At 40.2% G+C, this 18,402-nt stretch overlaps 1 protein-coding gene across 2 annotated transcripts in view; it reads left to right on the top strand.

The window, feature by feature from the left end:
* Positions 1-18,402, top strand: part of LOC104147667 (protein FAM107B) — a 64,391-nt gene that overhangs the window by 8,568 nt on the left and 37,421 nt on the right. Inside the window, exon 1 of one of the 2 annotated variants that reach the window (XM_068917663.1) lies at positions 4,464-4,608. The exons of the other annotated variant lie outside the window; for it this stretch is intronic. Coding sequence (XP_068773764.1) covers positions 4,479-4,608 — 130 coding nt within the window. The 5' untranslated portion in view covers positions 4,464-4,478. Of the gene's footprint in view, positions 1-4,463; positions 4,609-18,402 lie in introns of those variants that run through there. 2 annotated transcript variants of the gene reach the window in all.

Raw genomic sequence — 18,402 nt, 5'->3', positions numbered from 1 at the left:
GAGAAGTGTGTGCTTTCAAAGGAGCTTTTTCCTTCCAAACGTTGTCTGAAACTGAATAAATAAGGAGCCCATGAAATGGGGTGTAACAAGCATTGATAAACTGTGCTTCATTAAATGACTGTTCTAGGGGGTTGTTCCAACTCCTTCCTTCCTTTGTATTAATGGATTTTAATTTCTTTATTATATGTTACACGAAGACTGGTAGAATTAAGTATTAAAAAAGTTGGAGTCACAGTGGTCAGTTCACTTATTCATTTCGTTATCTTCAGTGATGAAGAAGCCTCAGTTGATTTCCTAGTTGATTTGATGATTCACAAGACTTAAGACTCATCTTCATCTGCAGAGTCACAGTTTAAGGATTTTTTTTTTTTTTCCTTCCTTTCTAATAGGGGGTTGCTTAGTTGACTGCTAAAACAGCTGCAGATGTACTTAATTTACCTTCTAAATGCAGATGTTTAAAGAGTGCCATGAAGTCAGGCAAAGATTGGATTTAGAAAGTACCAGATTGCACGCGCTAGTCAAGAAAACATTGTGCATCAGAGATCACTTATTACTACAAAAGCAATGAAATAAGGAGCTTCAGCTCCCATTCCTAGTGGGTATTTCCCTGCAGGAAGGGGACTGGAAAGAGTTTTGTGCTCTAAGATACAACTCTTCAGATTCTTAAGATTCAGTATCTTGGTAATTGATGTGTAATTTCTTTAACCCCCACAAACTCAACATAAAATGTCCTGGTCTGCTCAAATGGGAGGCTTGGAGGTATGTTATAACAAATGGTATCCTTAAGAAAGGAAAGGATATGAAAGCTTAGCAAACAATTAACTTCATTTACCAAATCGTCATCACTTCAGTTAATCTAGATACTTGCTGCTTAGAGTTTCATAGAGTCATTGTGTATTTAAAAAGCAAACTGCAGCAGGGCAAACAAATTCTTCCAGTGTCTGTTTTAAGCAGATAAATGTTTATTGTCGTCCTTATTTTACTGATTGGGAAAGAAAGGTTGAAGTGATGTGCCTTCAGCTGTAACTAATTAGTGGCAAGGGTAGAACTTGAACTCAGGACTTTCAACCTGTTTGTTTTTATTGGTTCAAACATTTGGAAAGGAAGCATAGTGAAAAGATAACATAAACATGTAAAGCATAGACTTACTACCCCAACATAGAAATCATCAACCTATCAAGAAGTTCAGGCAAGTATGCAACCTAAAAAACTGTTTCTTGCTGAAAACAGGATCTGGTGAGACGATGATCTCTTCCTTACCTGCTAGTTCTGTGCTTCCTGCTTTGCATCTGTGGAGCTTATTGGTGCTCAGAAAGTCCTAACAATGAAATGAAATTTAATTTAAGCTTGCAGATAACTGAAGTTCAAAGAAGGATCACCAGGCAAAATTCCACTTTGTCTTGAAAAGCTGCAACAAAATCATGCTAGGGATTTCTTTTACTTCTCTCCCGGTCAGATTTTTTTGTGTAAGTCACCCAAACCAGCTGCATTAAATGTGGAAATACAGCTGCCTCCAAGACAGGGGATTGACATCTCTATATGGGATGTCAGGTACAGCAGTTTAGGATAGGAAATGAAGAACTTCATTAATTGCAGTTTTCCCTCCATCCTAGTCAAATGTTAACTTTCATTAGAATTGGACGGAGCTTATGATAAACATCTGTTTATGCTTTTGAAAAGATCTTTGGATCACTGAAGGGCTGCAACCCTTACTGAGTTTTTTTGCATTTTTTTTAATGTAAAGGAAGACACAGCTTCAAGCACCATGCTTACTTGCTCCACTAACTTGCACGCAGAAGGGGAAATAGCACCCTTACAATGACTGCACTTTTTCAGTTTGAAGGTCTTTCATCGGTGTGTGATGTATTTTGAATCTGTGAAGTACTCTTGATTTGGCTAAGAATTTCTCATCGCAGAAACGGTACAGAAGTGCAGAGCGATAAATGTAGTTATACTTTACGTATCCCATTTTCATCTTGCAGTCAGGTTTAGAAGAAGGCATGTGCCTGTTAGAATTGGAGTATATGGTTTGCTTCTCCCATGACGACATCTTTTTGGTGTGGTTGGGAGGTGAAGGAGAAGAGAATGTCTTAGCTGATGAATCAACAGTAACACTTTGCATTTGAATCTATATTTTGAAATAGTACCGATGCTAGTTTTCAAATGACTTGGGGCTCTAAGGTAGTTCCAATGGTACACTGTATTTCTGTGTTTAATTGGAATGACTCATAGGACTATTTGTGAGCTTTGTAAGAAGACTGGTGGTGTAACTGTGTTTGGGTTTTTTTTTTTTATTTTCTTCTAGAGAAGCATTTGGAAAGTCTTTACTTCATTGCAGTACCTAGTCAGTGTGTTTGCGTCACTGATGAAAATGAAGAGATAGGGAGTTTTTAGGGGCGTTTTGATATAAGTTTAAGCAATTTCAGACTTTCTTAATGATCACTCCTTGTTTCTAAACATACTCGGTTAAAAAGAAAAACGACCTTTTCTTGGTTTCCTGGACTGCTACGTATCTTCTGTACTGGGTGCTGTTTGAATGAAATTACTTTGCCTTAACTGTGTTGTGTGCTCTCTGGTGCTTCAGCTTCATCTGAATGTGAATCAGCCACCTCTTGACTAATGGAAAACCTAAAGTAAATGGGTGATAATGCACACCAGAGAATCAAAAGGTCCTACAGGGAATGCATAGTGCTCTTTAAAGCAATTAAAAATATTTCTGTAAAACAATTGTTGATAGAAAAGTGGATGAATAAAACTTTGAAACCTGGAATCAATAAAAGTTTGGGACATTTAAAGCCCCTATTAGATTTAAGTGGGGTTACTTTGAAGCCCTGAAAGGAAGGGGAGTATAGAAGAGTGTGTTTCAAAGGTGCCTTCCTTACCTTTGCTGAGGGTTTATAATTGAATCTAGGGCTTGAAATTTACAGGATCAGTTTGGCCTTGGGGCAGAAGTATCAACCTATGACTCAATTTTAGTGTAGTCAGTTTAAAGGATCAGATATTTCTGCTGTCTTCCTCTCGACCCTTGGAACAATTCAGTCTGTTCCCTGTTTTGTCTTTGGATGCATACCTCTTTTAAGCCTCTTTTATGGAGAGGTTTTAATTTAACTGCACAGTTCTTCTTCCCCCTTCCTTGAGTAGTGTGTGCGTTTAAGAATATCAAACTTTTTATCCGGAGCCAGCTGTTTTGAAGCTTAAATCCTAACTTCAGAAGTTAAAGGCCTTGTGCTGAAATCCAGCTAAGGTGCACAGCTGTGTGTGCACTCAACAAAAGTGAGCAAAGATCTGCCTTGCAGCTGCTGCTCATAGTGGCACCATGTTTTCTCTCCTCCCAGCCCCGTTCTGGACTCTGTGCGTTGCTTTTGATAGGCAGGGCATAAAGCAGGGTGAAGCTGAGTGGAGAGATTTGGTATAAGCTTGTATATATTTTCCAGAGTCAAATAGTGGTGCTTGGACTGCAGATGGGTTTGTACTTGGTTCCGCTCTAGGCGTAAGCGCAATAAGCAAGGGGGCAAAAGTGAAGTAGAGAGTAACTGGGACAATTTTTTAGTGGTGTGAACTTGTCCTCGGTTGAGTTACTGGCTTGGCATTAAACTGGGTTTTTCTTTGCAGCAGGTTTAGGCGTTGTTGCATTATCCAGTATAAGATAATTTGTTGAATTTTTTTTTTTTTGTTTAAGGATAGAAGTGAAATACTTCAGAGTAAGGTGCCAGTTACGCAGTGGGTAAACCACAGAAAATTTGTAAAATGACCAGAAGTGGTTCTGGCAAAAATCTGAGTAAACTTCATTGAAATATTATTAAGTAAGAGCAGAGAGGATGTTGGAAGATTTTGAATCATATTGTTCATAACGATGGTGTGTTTTTCTTAATGAAGAGGCCTTTATCGTTAAAGCTTAAATTTTTTTTTTAACGTACCAGAGAAGCCACAGGTCTCATACAAGACACCTAATTTCAGATGGAAGGCAGGTACATTAGAGTTGATCTTTTCTTCATCATGATGTTTGATGAATCTTAAGCCTGGATTGGTGAAGAAGGTAGGTCGGATTATGCTACTAAACTGAAAAGAAAACGATGTGTGAGAGAATTTAAAAAAAAAAAAGTTTTTGTGGAATATGTTTGTACCATATGTATTTTCTCTACATACTGAAGCTGTAAAATGTCTAGCTGAGCTGCGTGAGATAAGCTTGCATGACTTTCACACCAGCATCACAAGCTTGAACTCTTCTGTGCTGCGTAACTGAATTCCCATTGTCATCCAGTTCACGTGTAGCCAAAGCGGGGAATTCTCTGGTCTTGCCTCCCATAAACATTGACTTTGTTTTCCTGACGCTTAGATTCTCATTGACCCAAATTCCTACTGGTGGTTTTTCTTGTTTGTTTTTGTTTTGGTTTGTTTGTTTGTTTTTTGTTTTAAACCTACTTCCAAGGCCTGTTAACAACTGTCATCTAAGAGAATTGAAATCATCCCTCTCAGAGATGTTGCTCCTGGCTGGAGTTTTCCTTTGTTCAGCTACCAGTTTATCTGAAACGGGGGAGAACTTCATATCTAAAGGCTTCAAACCTTCTGAAGAGTTGGCTGAAACCAGCCAAAACTTGGGAGTTGTATGTGAGTACACTGAATTTATTGTACAAACAGTGTGAGAAAGACAGTTATCTTAAATAGGAGATCCAGCACAGTCTTATATGTGCTTCTTGGTTATGAAACAGTGTCTCTCTCTGGTTGTGCATTTGCTGCTTACTTTTGTGCCAAGAGAATTCCCTGATGTGGCTCTTGCAGTCTGGTTTTGCCAAAGTCATGCTGATTTAACTGAAATATTTGTATCAGAATAGCAGTATAGGTTCTTTCTCCGTTGTTTCTAAATGTTTTACAACATGGTTGCTAACTTTGGGGGGAAAAAAAAAAAAAGCCTTTTGTGCAAGCAAACCGCACTAATTTCCTTCAGCACAATTTAACTGTCGTTTAGTGGGTAGCTGAGATGGGGAATACTAGTTACGCTTTCATTCTTGCTAGCTTTCTGACCAATAAGCCACATGAAAACTCTGCGAAACTTAGGGGGGAAGGAAAAAATATGTATTTCTGCGCCTTCGTTCTGTTACAATAATGAAGATATAATGCTCATTTATCGCTTCCTTCTAGAAGCTTTTTGTAACTGCATGAGCTATTCCTATAATGCAATGATTCGTGCGTAGCAGTCTTGAAAATTAGAACATATAGCAATTTGAAATAACAAGAGTTTCTTATATGTTTGTAAACTTACTTCAGATCTCTGGGCTGAAAGACTACGCATTGAATTAAACATGCCCCTGGGCTATATCACCGGAAAATAAATCTTGAATTTACATGAAATGGAAACTTAGGCACACCCGTATGAAACTCTGTAAGCTCACTGTGCATGTACATTCGAAGTTTCTTTAAAAATTGCAGTAAAGGATAGCACTAGAAAGCAATTTCTTTGGATCATTGGCCTGTCCTATCATATAGGATCAATCTTCACTTAAATAGGAAATACTTATTAAAGAAAGCTGCTGCAGACCAGAGCTCGTGTTCTAACTGTATTATCTCTGTTGACCTGTAACCACATGTTTTCTCTGGTATTCTTCCCAGTGCACGGACATGCCTAATGAGTAATGCACTACAAACAAATATAACAAGGGTTGATACTTTTGGTCAACTTGGACAGTGTAAGGATTTTTTTTTTCTTACCTCCTACCTCTCTTATTTTAAGTTTACCTTTTTGATACAACCTTTTCCCCTGAGCACCCTAGACAAAGTTCTTTCTCGTGTCTCCTGCATGTTAGTCTTTCTGTGGAGCAATTATGCTGAATGATGAATGCAGTTTCTTTTTTTTAAATTAGTAGCTTTTTTTATTGGCATCTTTCAGGGAGTTACATAGATTTTTTTTTTTCTTAATTGCTTTTATTGGTACATAAAAAGAAAGCTAAGGGTAACATTCTACTCGAGAAGAAAAGAGGAGGTCAGAAACATACCACTTAGTACTGTCAATAAAACTTTAGTTGACTAAATGCTTTGTCTGGCTTCTTGCCTGTGTAATAAATAAAACTAGAGAGGCTTTCCTCAGCCGTTATTACCTGTTTTCAGAAATACTTATGTGCCCATTTCCATCCCACAGGGAAGCTGAAGAAAAATTGGCTAGCAAGTACCTATATGCAAAGAAATTTTGTTTTCTCAGGTCACATGGTTCCCAGCGTTTGCATGTATGCATCGAGGTTCTGAGGAGTCATCTTTATCAGGGTGATCCATATTTAAAACCACCTTTGTATATGCAAAGTATGAAACACTGTAAGATTCCTGTCGAATTCATTTGTAAGGGCTGCAGAAAGTTGTCCTGAGTTATTATAATATATGTGGTGCCATCTGCACAATTTTTTGGAGAGAGAAATTTCTGTTCAGCAAACCTTGTACCTCGTACCTCCTCTATATCCTGTACCGTCAGCCTAGTCACTCTTGATACGTGTTCTCTTTCCAGACACTACTCAAGCCCAGCAAGTCAGGATGTAAACTGTCAGAGCTGGTATTGGCAGCTTATCTGCCCCAGGAGCGATGACTGTCTGTTTTCCAAATTTGCACAAGGTTTTCTGTGGTTCTGAACTTTTTACTGGAGCCTGAAAGGTCTACCCAAGTCTTGAGAAGACAGTGAATCAGTGTCAACGCTGTCTATCAGGTGACTATCCTTTGAATTAATGAAGAGGGAATAGAGAACTCCTGTTGCCTTTGCTTGTTTGTTGTAACTGAATCTCCTATTTTTTGTCTTTAAGCTTCAGACTCAGATAGTTTAACTGCAGATCCTAGTACTAAGCGGATTAAGCAGAGGTCTAGAGACACAACGTCAGCTGTCAAAAGGGGGAGACTTGTATTTAGGTCCTGGCCGTATTGCCTGAGAGGGAATGGCATTTTTTGCTCGCTGTGAGGAAGACTGCGTGTTACGAAAGTACGGCCCTGATTCAGACTGCTCAGGCCTGTGTCCTTCCAGAGTACTGAGTGTTGGAGCTGCAGTCACGATGGCCACGAACTTGAAACGTGAGCTGCGTGCCCCACACGTTGCACAAGGGCAGAGTGCAATGGCAGCATCCACACTCCATTTTAAGCATGGTTCTGAAACTAAATGTGAATCAAGACTCTCACTGCCTCCAGGTTTTGTGGGTGCAGGCCTGCCTTTGCCACGGGCTTAGCGTGAGCCCGTGCGCTCTGCCTCTCCCCAAATCATCTTTCTGCGTGATGATATCATGTGGTTGTGGTGAATTTTCTCTCAAGGGCCCCATGTTACCTGCTGCAGGAGCAGGTGGGATTATGCTCAGGTCGCCCTTACACAACGTGGATGCTGGCAGCCCCAGATAACACTCCAGGCGGCATTACCCACACGTTGAGCTGGTGTTTCTGGCTTGAGCCTATTCCTTGGTTGGCCGTTTCCCAGAAACTGCAGGCGCTGCTGGCAGCTCCCTGCTCTGCTTTTGTTGTTCTCGCAGGAGAGTGATCCAGTGGTGGCTTTTCACCATCAAAATGACTTTTTTGCTGTGAATCAGAAGTGACTTATTTAAAAAAAAAAAAAATGCAAATGAAGAATGACTCTAAACTGGGGTGTGTCTCTCAAACCCCTAAAGCAGTTGAGGCATACTGCATGTTGAGTGTCTTGAGTTGCTTTATGACTTTCTCCATGTCCCAGAGGGGTGTTTGCAGCAACTAATAGCAGCCTTTGGTGACAACCAGCAGAAAGGGGTAAGGAAACATGGTCTTTAAATCCCACTTTCTGCAGACAGCGCCCTGGCGGAGGTTAACTGGGAGCGGGAGCAGGACGCACAGAGAGCTAGGACTTCCCAGAGCTGCTCCTTGGGGGCACAGGAAAGTCCGTTTTATTTCAGTTCATTTTTTCATTTCCTGGTTCACCAGTCAACTCAAACTTCTTTTCAGTATTGTTTACATTTGTAGCTTTAAAGATATGGGAGATGCTCTCTCATGGCAGACTGCAATACAGTGCTAGTGATTGTTTCAAAGGTGGCCTCCGTTTTGCCTCTTGCCCTCTCATCTGTCATCGGCTCACGCCTATGTTTTGTGAAATTGTTTTTTAGCTGCGAATTTTTGCTTTGCTGCTGAAGTCCATTGCTGATTGTGGCATGGCAGAAAGTGATCTCATGTGGAGCTCAAATTGCTGTTGAACCAGTTCAGATCTCTTTAATGGAAGCCTTCCTTTTCCAAACCCCTTTTGCAGTCGTTTTACTTAAGTCACAAAACTTCTTCTGTTTGAGCCTTATGAAAACAAACCAAACCCCTCTTCTCTCTGAGTTGCAAAACACTTTGATTCCTTTCCCTGTTTATGTTTCATATTATTTACTTAACTGCTGTTGGAGAAGCTTCTTGGGGCAAAAAGACACTGCCTCTTAGCGAAAGCATTTTAATTTTTCATAAAAGTGGACGTATAACTAAACTCTTTGTAGAATGAGTTAAACATCCATTCCAGCTCAGGCTTTAAAGTAGAAGCATGGATAATTTCAAAAGCCAGGAAAATTTGGACATAATAGACTATGGATGCGATGATACTTTTCAGCAGCTGTGGAAATAAAGGAAAATGTCTGACTGGTTCTGGCAAAAGACTGCACAAATTGATAATTTAGGGTGTATACATATGATCTCATGAGACAGAGTGAATTTTTGCAGCCGCATGTAACGTTACGTGATACGTGAACAACAACCCATATTTACAAAATCCTGCAGTAAGTGTCTTTACAATTTTTTTTTTTTTTTGAGGCTGAGGTGTACCAGGATCTATTGTAGAGCTTGTGAAGTAAATTCCATCCCTCCTGTTGTATTCTTGTGTCGCTTCTTGGCTTTCTGTGCTACTGCGTAGTCCGTTAGTGATGCTGAAGTTCGGAGACCTCGAGTTGCAGTCATTCGTGTGGAAAAAACGTTTATGTGCTTCTGACTTCTTCTCTCAACTCCTTATGTTTCCTTTGTTTTTTGAGATGGTTTGATATTGTCTAAGCTGTTCTGGCAGGTTGTGACGGGCTTTTTAAACTAGTGACCCTGGCGTTTATGCAGAAAAAGCATTGGTGTTTTCTGCCTTCAGAATTTCAGCGAGTCTGCGATCACTGTAGAATCATTTGAACCTGGGCTTTTTCTAATCGTCGTGTTTGACTTTCTTATAAGAAACTTTACAGGTTTTTAAAAACAAAAAGCATTTTATCATTTCTTATCAATTTCATGCTAACAGATTCAATGCTCTTTATGCATTCAGTAAATGGTCTCACCGAGATCAATGGTTTCCTCTGTTTTATTAGGACTCCAGTTTCAGCTCGTTCTATAATCTCACATTTCTTTTCGTAACTATTTTATAAGGAGAAGGACCCAATTAAACCAGTTCAAGTTTCTCTGTTACAGTGCTGTTATCCTTTCTCTCGTCATAACAAACCTGCCTTGGCTGCTGTGTGCTGTGCTTTGCAAGCTTCTGGCATGTTCTCACTGCAGTCCTAAATTTACACTGAAAGCTTCTGTAGTCATTTATGCAGCAGTATCTTTTTGAGCATCTCTGGCTCCTTTTGTTCTAATGTGTACGCAAAAGCACACAATTGATGTTTGCTTTGTATTTTTAGCAAGCAGAAGCCTGGATTTCCACCTTGGTGGGTAGGTCTCTCCTGGACCTTGAAACTTCCCAAAGCCAAAACTAAGCGCTCCTCATATCCCCTGTGCAATTATTAACTCCTTCTACTTTTCCATAATGGCGACAGCGAGATGCACACGCTTGGGCCAGCCCGGAGAGCTGAGCTGATGTGGGGATGTGTGAAAAGAGGAGGGCAGCGAAAGCGGGTGGCAGCTGCCGCAGGGAGATCAGGACAGCTTCTTCTATATGATCTCGAGAGCCAGGTGGTTTCTGTTTGTTGCCAGTAAAGGTGAGGGTAGAAGGTAGGCAGGTAAGAGGAGCCATTCTATGTCTGCAGCAGCAGTTGCTCAAGTGCAGATAGCTGGGCTATAGCAGGTAGACAGAAGAAATTTAGCTCTTTGGCTTGTGTGCCCTTTGAAGGCCTTTCCAAGGAAAAGTCACGGAGGCAAGAATCACGCAGGTCACCAGAGCCTGAAGACTTTCTAAGATAACGCAGCAGCAAACTCCATGAACGTGATCCTGCCGTGGGTACTTAGTGTGTGATAAAGCTGCGCTGCTGTGTTTTCACTGCTCTGCTATTTAATGAGGTATGGACACATCCACTATGCTACACTTTTGTTTTGCTATGTAAGCATCCTGCCACCGTGGTGATACGGGAGTGAGCCTTATCCCAGATAAGGTCAGGAGAGCGTACTTTATATCCTCTGTTGGGGATATAAGTCTTTAAGGCTTGTCGTAAAGTCAAGATTGAGCAAAACCTCAATCTTGGAGCATGAGGGTGGGATGCTCAGCAACTTCAGTGTGTCTGCTTTGAGATCTTCTTGAAGTATTTTCTTGAATGTACGTAGGGGATAGGTGTCTAGAACTGGATAGACTGAAACATTAAGTTGGATTAGAAGTAGAATGGGGAGGTCTTATTTACAAGTAAGTTTAAGATAAAAGTGTAGCCATAATGAAATATCCAGTCTAGTTGAATGCGTCTCCTCCCTCGCCTAGCTTAAGCAACATAGGATTTGTCTTTCTGTGAACATTTGTGACCTGTGGAAATTTTCTGGTTAACAGGTTGGAACCAGGTTTTCTTTGAGCATTAAGCAAAATTTGATGGCAGCCTTTCTATCGAATTCAGAGCGCCTGTATCCTGGATTTTATTTTGTTCAGTGAATTCAGTAACTAGCTCTTTCAATTCATTAACCAGTTATTTTGAACTAGAAAGTGAGATGACTTTCGTTAGGAAGCGATAAAGGGCTTATCGAGTCAGGAGTATGGCTAAGAGAAAAGGATAAACTGAAATCTGGAATCATGACCAGAAATAATCCAGTTGCTAACCTTAATAATTCATTTGTTTTATAAATCTGACCCATAAACAAAATGTCTCTTGCTTTTTGTCCCCACCATATTTCAGATGACTTTATTTAAATAATTAAAATCAGTTTTACTCTACCTTCAGTTACTTTTCGAAATGCAACTTTGATACAAATAACAGCTGAAAATTTGTTCTCTTGGAACATTAGAATTGAGTCATTTTCCATGTTGTAAATAAAGAATTTGAATAAATATGTTAATATATGCAGCCTATTTAATTAATGCATCTTATCTGCTTGTTTAGCAAATAAAAGGCTCCTGTTACAACAACCCTTCCGCAGAGAATAACTGGAACATAGAAAGTGCTAAAAACACTTAATGATCAAGATTTCTGCTTAGATCGTTTTGATTTTAGAGTACCTTCAGCTCTAGAATGCAAATTAACACCGATATTTTTTTCCTCTGATGTGCGTCCTTGATGCTTTTTAACTGAAGTGAGAAACCGAGGCATGGGGTTATTCTGAGTGCGCGTGTACCTTGCTCTTGATGTAAAGTACTGAAACCCACAGACTCCAAGCTTTGAATACACGAAAGCTGCCGCTGGCCATCCAAGGAGGTATTTATATGTGCAGATCATGAAGAACTTCTGTGGTCTTCCAAGGAAAGACTGTGTTGAGGAAAAGCAAGACTGAAAATCAAAGCGTGCTATGACTTTTCTTAAATCTAATAGGTAGCTGGAGAGAGGGATTTAGTCATGCTAAGGGAGTCTCATAGCTGGTTTGAATTTGGTTTTAAAGGTGAGGGGTATGTCAGTGCTTTAAAACTTTTGATTGCTCGCCACCAGCAAAGTCAGTCAATTGTAATCCAACATTAGATTCTGGCAAGATACTGTCTGGTCTAAAATGGGCCTTACTCGAGTTAAAACGGATGTGGTTTGGGATCAGCTGAAGCGTATTTAGGCGACTTTCACTGCGCGTTTGTGGCAGGTGAGGGAACGGCACGATAAGAGATGACTTGTTCTCGTGGGGGTGGGATTGGTGGAGATTCAGTTGATAGCAGGGCCATTACTTACACGTGTTTTGGCTAGTCCGTCGAGACTGAGTTGGAGAATGTATGTTGGCTACATCAGCGAAGGCATGGTTTCTGAAAGACTATTGCTGGTCCTATACCAGCGCTTCCTTTGGGCTTCAAGAGTGCCAGTTGGGAGTCTTCTGCAAAAGTCCCTTTCCTGGCTCCGTTAGGCTTTGAATACTATCCATTGCTTGATATTTGTTAGCCCGTGGCAGCTGTGCAGAAGTTATCAGAGGATGGCAGCACTAAGGGAAGCAGAAGGGCGGTTTCTTCGAGGCCGTGCTTTTCCATGTCGCTGCGGGTTGACGTCCCGCGATGCACGTGCGGGTGGACACAAGACGGGAGCAGCAGCAGCAGCACCAGCTGCTTCTGCACGAGCTGCTTTTCAGGCACGGTGACCTGCTTGCCTTCCCTTTTGGCTCACTGGAGGTGAACACGTGCTTCTGTGCGTGTTTACTCAGCCCATAAAGGAAATATGGGTCAGTGAACTTGGTACCTTTTTCTTTTTCCCCTGACAATTGATATGAATATTTGATATTAACGAAATCCCAGTATATTAAGTAGTGTTTTCCATTTCAACCTGATGTGGTTGCTTTAATTGTTGCCTGGCAGGATTTGAAAGTGTTTCTATCTAGAAAGAAAACCAAACCAGTGGGAGAGGGGGAGAGAAAGAGAGAGACTACTGATAAGATTACAACATAAAATACGGACAAACGGAATTATCTGTCATGGAGGATGGGGAAAGGGAGAGCGCAGCTTATGCAAGCCAAGGCCTCTTTTTATACTTTTTGCATATTAATTATGGATTAAAAATCGTTGTTCAAACGGTAACTCAATCTGTTAGCTGAATTATAGTTTTATAGTTAAAATGTGAATTTATGTGAATTAGATTTTGGATGGGGATAAATATTCAAAATAAATACTGGAGGGAAAAAAAAAAAAAGCAGAGAAAAGGGGAGAGAGGCAGGAAGGCAACTGTTGGGCTCTCTTTTAAGGCTCTGAAACTAGGACTTGTGGATACAAGTGATGTTTTCTTCCTGTGGAGTATTTTTTGTTTGCTTTAAAATTATTTTCAATGTTTTTGAATCAAATGAAACATACCTTACCTGAAGCCTTTCCTATTGTGTTTCTTTTTTTTTTTTTTTTAAATTCAGCTCTGTAGATAAAGTTATAAGCTTCTTCCTTTTTGAAGAATGGTTTTATTTAACAGAAAAAAAGCTTATGTCAGAAAATGGTATTTCCAGACTTGTTCTGGCCTGGTTTTAAACTTTGAATCAAACAATTTGATTGCAACATGATTCTGTACAGTGTCCCTTTTAGCTTAAAGTTGTACTCGGTTTCCCTCAGGAGCTTTCAGTTCCCATTAGTGGTTTAAAGAGCCCATATAAGTAACAGGACATGAATGCTGGATTTTTTGGAATAGCTCCCTGGACTGTGAGAGGTTTTAGAGTGAGGGAAAAATGTTTCGCAAAATGTTTTCTACGCATATGTTGCAAAGTTTAATTCAAGAATGTGCCTAGATTGAATTCTATGCACTGCAGCTATTCCTAGGTAAGGAAGATGGATTTTGCTTATATTTATTAATCTCAGTGTGCTAAAAGAAGATCCTGGATTGGAACCTTAGCTGTCTTTTTTGGGGGAAGACCAATGAAAGTCAGTGACAATTTGTATATACTTAACTTGGAGCATATCTAAAAGTGATTTGTGGAGTGGGACTTGGGCTCTTGGTATTTATGATCAGTTGCAAATATGCTAGCATACTGTGGGGGGAGGAAGGATGAGGAAGGGAAAAAACATGCGACGTGCTAACTTTTTGGGGGAAATAACAGAAAACAGCAGCATGCTCTTTTCTGTCTATGTTTTCAGTTACCGTCCTGTTTCCCATGCCTTGTAAGTATGGCAAAGTGCCATTATAAATACAGACAGAAGTTTAAGAGGTGGAAATTTCTGATCGAAAACCAATGTACGTCTAATACAGTTGACGACAAGGAATCAAGATGAAAACTAAATATAAGCGTATAAAGTTATACTTCGAAACTGCGTGTCCTGGGGTAACTGCAGTGAACTTCTGTGATTTGTCTGGCGTGTTACCTGATTAAATAAGCAACAGAGGCGTGCTTACTACATTGGAGCTGTAGCCAAAATAGAAAACCATTAGAAAACTCGAGTTGCAGAAGTGTATATTACTTTGCTCTAAGGCACAAGAGGCCTTATTGAGTACTAGAGCTTCCAGGATGCTGAGGAGTGCCCTCAGGACACCAGTACTGTTCATGTGGCCACGCTAAGTCAAATGTTGTAGTCCATATTTAAAATATATAGCGACTGAATAAAACGACACATGGAAGGAGGAGGAGGAGAATCACACGTTTATGCAAAAAGCATTGTCCTTTAACTGTTAACATTTTAATATGTTACTTTCAAATATTGTGTCACTTCAGTGCTGTCGGCACCTGACGGTTTCTTTAGCGTCTATATAGACCTGAATTCCTCCCATCTAGCATTAGACATCTAACTGAAGTGTAGTAGTCTTCCCTTGTTGCCAGTGAGAAAGAGGCTGTTAGAAGGTGATTCAGGGCCAAGCTGAGCCAGACAGATGGCTCCAGAGCGTGATACTTCTTCAGCTGCCTTGAACTTGGGTCACCGGATTCTGGGCATGTTAGGTACGCAGGTCAGGTGGGAAGAATTTGTGCATGTACCAGCAGTGTTCAAAGAAGTTCCTATACTGGCTTTGGATAAGGCTCTTGATTGCCTTTTGAGGACACCAAGGACGTCTCTTTTCCTTTCTCTTTTTTTATTTTTTTTTGGTCTTTGAAGCCCTTTGAAGGGCATTTAGTAGTTGTATCTGCTTTGTCCTTGCAGAACTCAAGGGTCACTGAAAGACAAATTAACTAGGCTTAACAGATGAAAGCATACGCTAATTTGCTTTGTGATTTAAAGCAATAGAATACTTCAGCATCTATGGCACCCATCTATTAAATTGCTCAAAAACATCAAAAAATTTGTGGATAGGTTTTCTTTTGTTTTACATAGTTTACACCTCATTTTGGTTCTTGAGTTCTGCATATGGCTGTCTCCTGTAACTTTTTTTTGTAAAGGACCATGCATGTTTCTGCTGTTTCTCATATAGGTATTTCCGTGCAAACTTCAGATGGGAAAGGTCTGTGCTGGTAAATGTGTGGGTTTTTGTTTTTGATTTTTTTTTTTTTTTTTTTTCCCCCCTCTGTGCTTAAGAATAAATCAGTCATTCTTTTAGGAAATGTTTACACAGTGATGGAACCTATTAAGTGTGAAGTGCTTATAGGATATCCATTGGAATATTGATTTTTCTGGGTCTTACTTTTACCATGTCAGCTTTTTCCTGTTAACCTCTTTTTATTATTTCATTTTGTGGTATGTTGTACATACTCTGCAAACACAGAGTAAATTGATAGCGTCTGAGTTGCAGGATATTACAGTATATTCCTCATCAGATGAGGTCTGCTGGCTCTGTGTCATGTAAATCCTAAATAATCCAGAGAGCTATAGGTTCAAGTACATTTTTAATAATCAGGCTTACCCTGTGTTAAATTCGTGGAGATTTTAGTCTTTGAAACAGCACCCTCAGAACTGGTCAGGTTGAGGTTATTGTTAACTTTCAAGAGTTTGCTAAGGCAAAGTCTTGTCTGCTTCTCTTCAGTATTCTTTTACTGTTTCAGTAAAAGATATGACAAAGCTATGATTAATATATATCATTTGTGTACAGAGGGGAGTGGTGGTTTACTGACACTCTTAATTCCAAAATGACCAAATATTATGCCAAGTGCAATGGCCGGCATTTACTGAAGTTGATAAACCAGCCCCAGTGAAGCGAATAGTTAGTTTGATAATGACAGAGGAACAAGGCTGGCAGGACTTACTGGTTGGGAGAAATGGGTAGATGTTGATGTTAAGCAAAGAATAACTAAGCCTATAACGGGTGGTGGTGGAGATACCCTTCCTGCACTTGCTTCTATTCACACGGATTTGTTCCTCTATTCTTTTCTTGATCGCGAAACTGGGTTCTAACTTAGCGTGGATATGATCTTCCCCTTCCTTATTAGCGTGGTGGTGGACACAGCTGCTGGTAATAATGAGCCCACATACTGTACAAAGCCGTGTGAGACTGCAGATCATTGTTGGGGTGCCAAGACCCGCTTAACGAAGTTTCTTTTGAGAGTATGCTGCAGTAGAGTAGGCGTTTTGCGATGGTGATGGAGCGAGTTAGATTTTAAAGGCATTTTCCTTCCAGAAGAATCACAGTGTTTTCATGCAACTATGTCACCATTTCTATTATAAAACCCTTATTTCCGATAACTTTGCTGTGCAGTACTGCCGTTACAAAGTACTTAGCAGAAGATGGTTTTGTTGCGACTGAGAAGAAAAATTATTCTGTCCCTTCTAATTTTGTGTTCACTGAAAAAATATTGTAAGGGAAGAAAACTTCCACGGGCTTGACTGAAATGGGCTGAGATGTAGTTTAAGATGCTTGGAATGAGAAGCATGACCTTGGTGTCAGTGTGGGAATGTGCGGAGGGCTAAAAATAGGGTTGGAGAGCAGTTTTCAGGAGTTAGAGACTACTAAGTTATTGGTGTCAACCTGGAGTAGTAACACAAATGTTAACGAGTGCAGTAAGTAGGGATATGAGAGACTATAATATCGCTGTACTGGAGTTAATTGCCGCAGTGCAACGGGGCTTATGCCAACAGCAGGTTCTGGTCGCAAAAGTGGCAGAGTTAGCTGGCACAAGCTGGAGGGAGGGACTGGTTTTACAGATGTGTTCCCCCCCCCATTCCCCCAATCCTATATTGCTGTATCATATGACTTTGAAAGCAGGGTTGGCAGCCCGTTTCAACCTCAAACGGGTGGTGTTGCATATAACAAGAAATTAATACAATCATAGTCCGAGAAATTGAAGCCTCGCCTCAAAGAAAGATGGGAAGCAATTTGTCTATATTATCGTTTTTATTAAATGTGATTACGGTGGTGGGGGGAGGCAGTGAAGAGCAGCTCTGGCTCCCTTTATTAGGTTTGGTGCTAGAGATGTTTGTTTTGTATTTTATTTATAATTGCCTCTTACTTGAAAATAAATCTCTTGGCTCTCTGCTGGCAGCATATTTATGTGACTTGCAGTAGATTTTTCTGTGATCTTGGCCCAAATAATTCACCAAAAATGTAGGGGGAAATTAATGGAACATGTGAACATACTCTTTGAATGTCAGGCTTTCCTTTTTGCTTTCTTTACCATAAAGTTTTCGTGAGCTCCTAGTTTAAAGCCTGTTGCAATTACTCGTTGTCTGGGGTGAAACACTGACTTGCCTATTGTTTTTTCTGTTCTCCGTATTTAAATGTTTCCTTTCTCTTGGTCTGCAAAACTGTAATTCGTAGATGTTGCATGAGATCTGATCCGAGTATGTGAACAAGCAGAGACTGATTCAGTTTAGTGGAAAAGGAAGCCTTGAGTTAATCAGCTGTGTTATAGTTGGTGAATGAAAGCTTTACGGCTTTATTGACAGGCTTCCAGTACTGACCGTGGACTGTTGTAGCGATTCAGCAGTGTGCAGTAATGCCAATTCATAACTGAAAGTCTATTTAAAAAAAGAAGTGCTATCTTTGCTCGACTTCAATTCTAGATCATCTCTATTAATTTCCAATTTCATTTTTAATGCAAATTAAATAAATAGTTGAGTTAGGGCTAATAAAGCAAATGGTATGTTAGATTTTTAGAGTGAGAGGATGCTGAACAGGCTTATGTCTTATTCAACCTACTTCTTGCCAGACTTATTTTTTTCACATATTTTGGTAAAGGTTTGTGCATTTAGTGAGTTGCTTATTGCAAGAATTACTGTGAAAAATCAGAGGTGAATCATCAACAACTATTTCAACTATTAATCAAGGCAATATATTTATTTTTTTAAAGACAGCAGGCTTCAGGCTGTAATCACATACAGAACGTAATTGCACTGTTCTTGGCCGCAGATACGAATGTGCTGGATTTAAAAGAATAAATAGATGTAAACAAGAGAGACTCTTGGGATTTATCTTTCCCACAAAGTTTTGGGATCTTCTTTTTGCAGTGATAGAAAATTCAACTGTCCCCTGAGAGGAATGGCTGGGAGTCCAGAAGAGGAGTAAATGCGGGAGGGCTCGTCTCTGCGGTGCTTGCCAAGACTCGCATGGCCTGCTCTAGTTTCTGGTTCCGCCTAAGCTCTTGTAAAGCTTTGGGCAAGCAGCTTGATTTCTTTGCACGTTTCGGTTCCTTGTCTGACGAAATACAGAAGTTTGATTCCCCGCTCTGCAGAGCGCTGTGAGGGTAACTTGGCAAGCCGTAAGTTGCTGAATGCAGACTTCTATTCTTAAATGTAGCCCTGGGCTGCCGTTATGGCCAGTGAGGTGGGCA

Source organism: Struthio camelus, chromosome 1 (genome assembly GCF_040807025.1).
Source record: "Struthio camelus isolate bStrCam1 chromosome 1, bStrCam1.hap1, whole genome shotgun sequence".
Classification (NCBI taxonomy): domain Eukaryota; kingdom Metazoa; phylum Chordata; class Aves; order Struthioniformes; family Struthionidae; genus Struthio; species Struthio camelus.
Note: the sequence above shows the minus strand (reverse complement) of the source record. Positions and strands in the feature narration are given on the sequence as shown.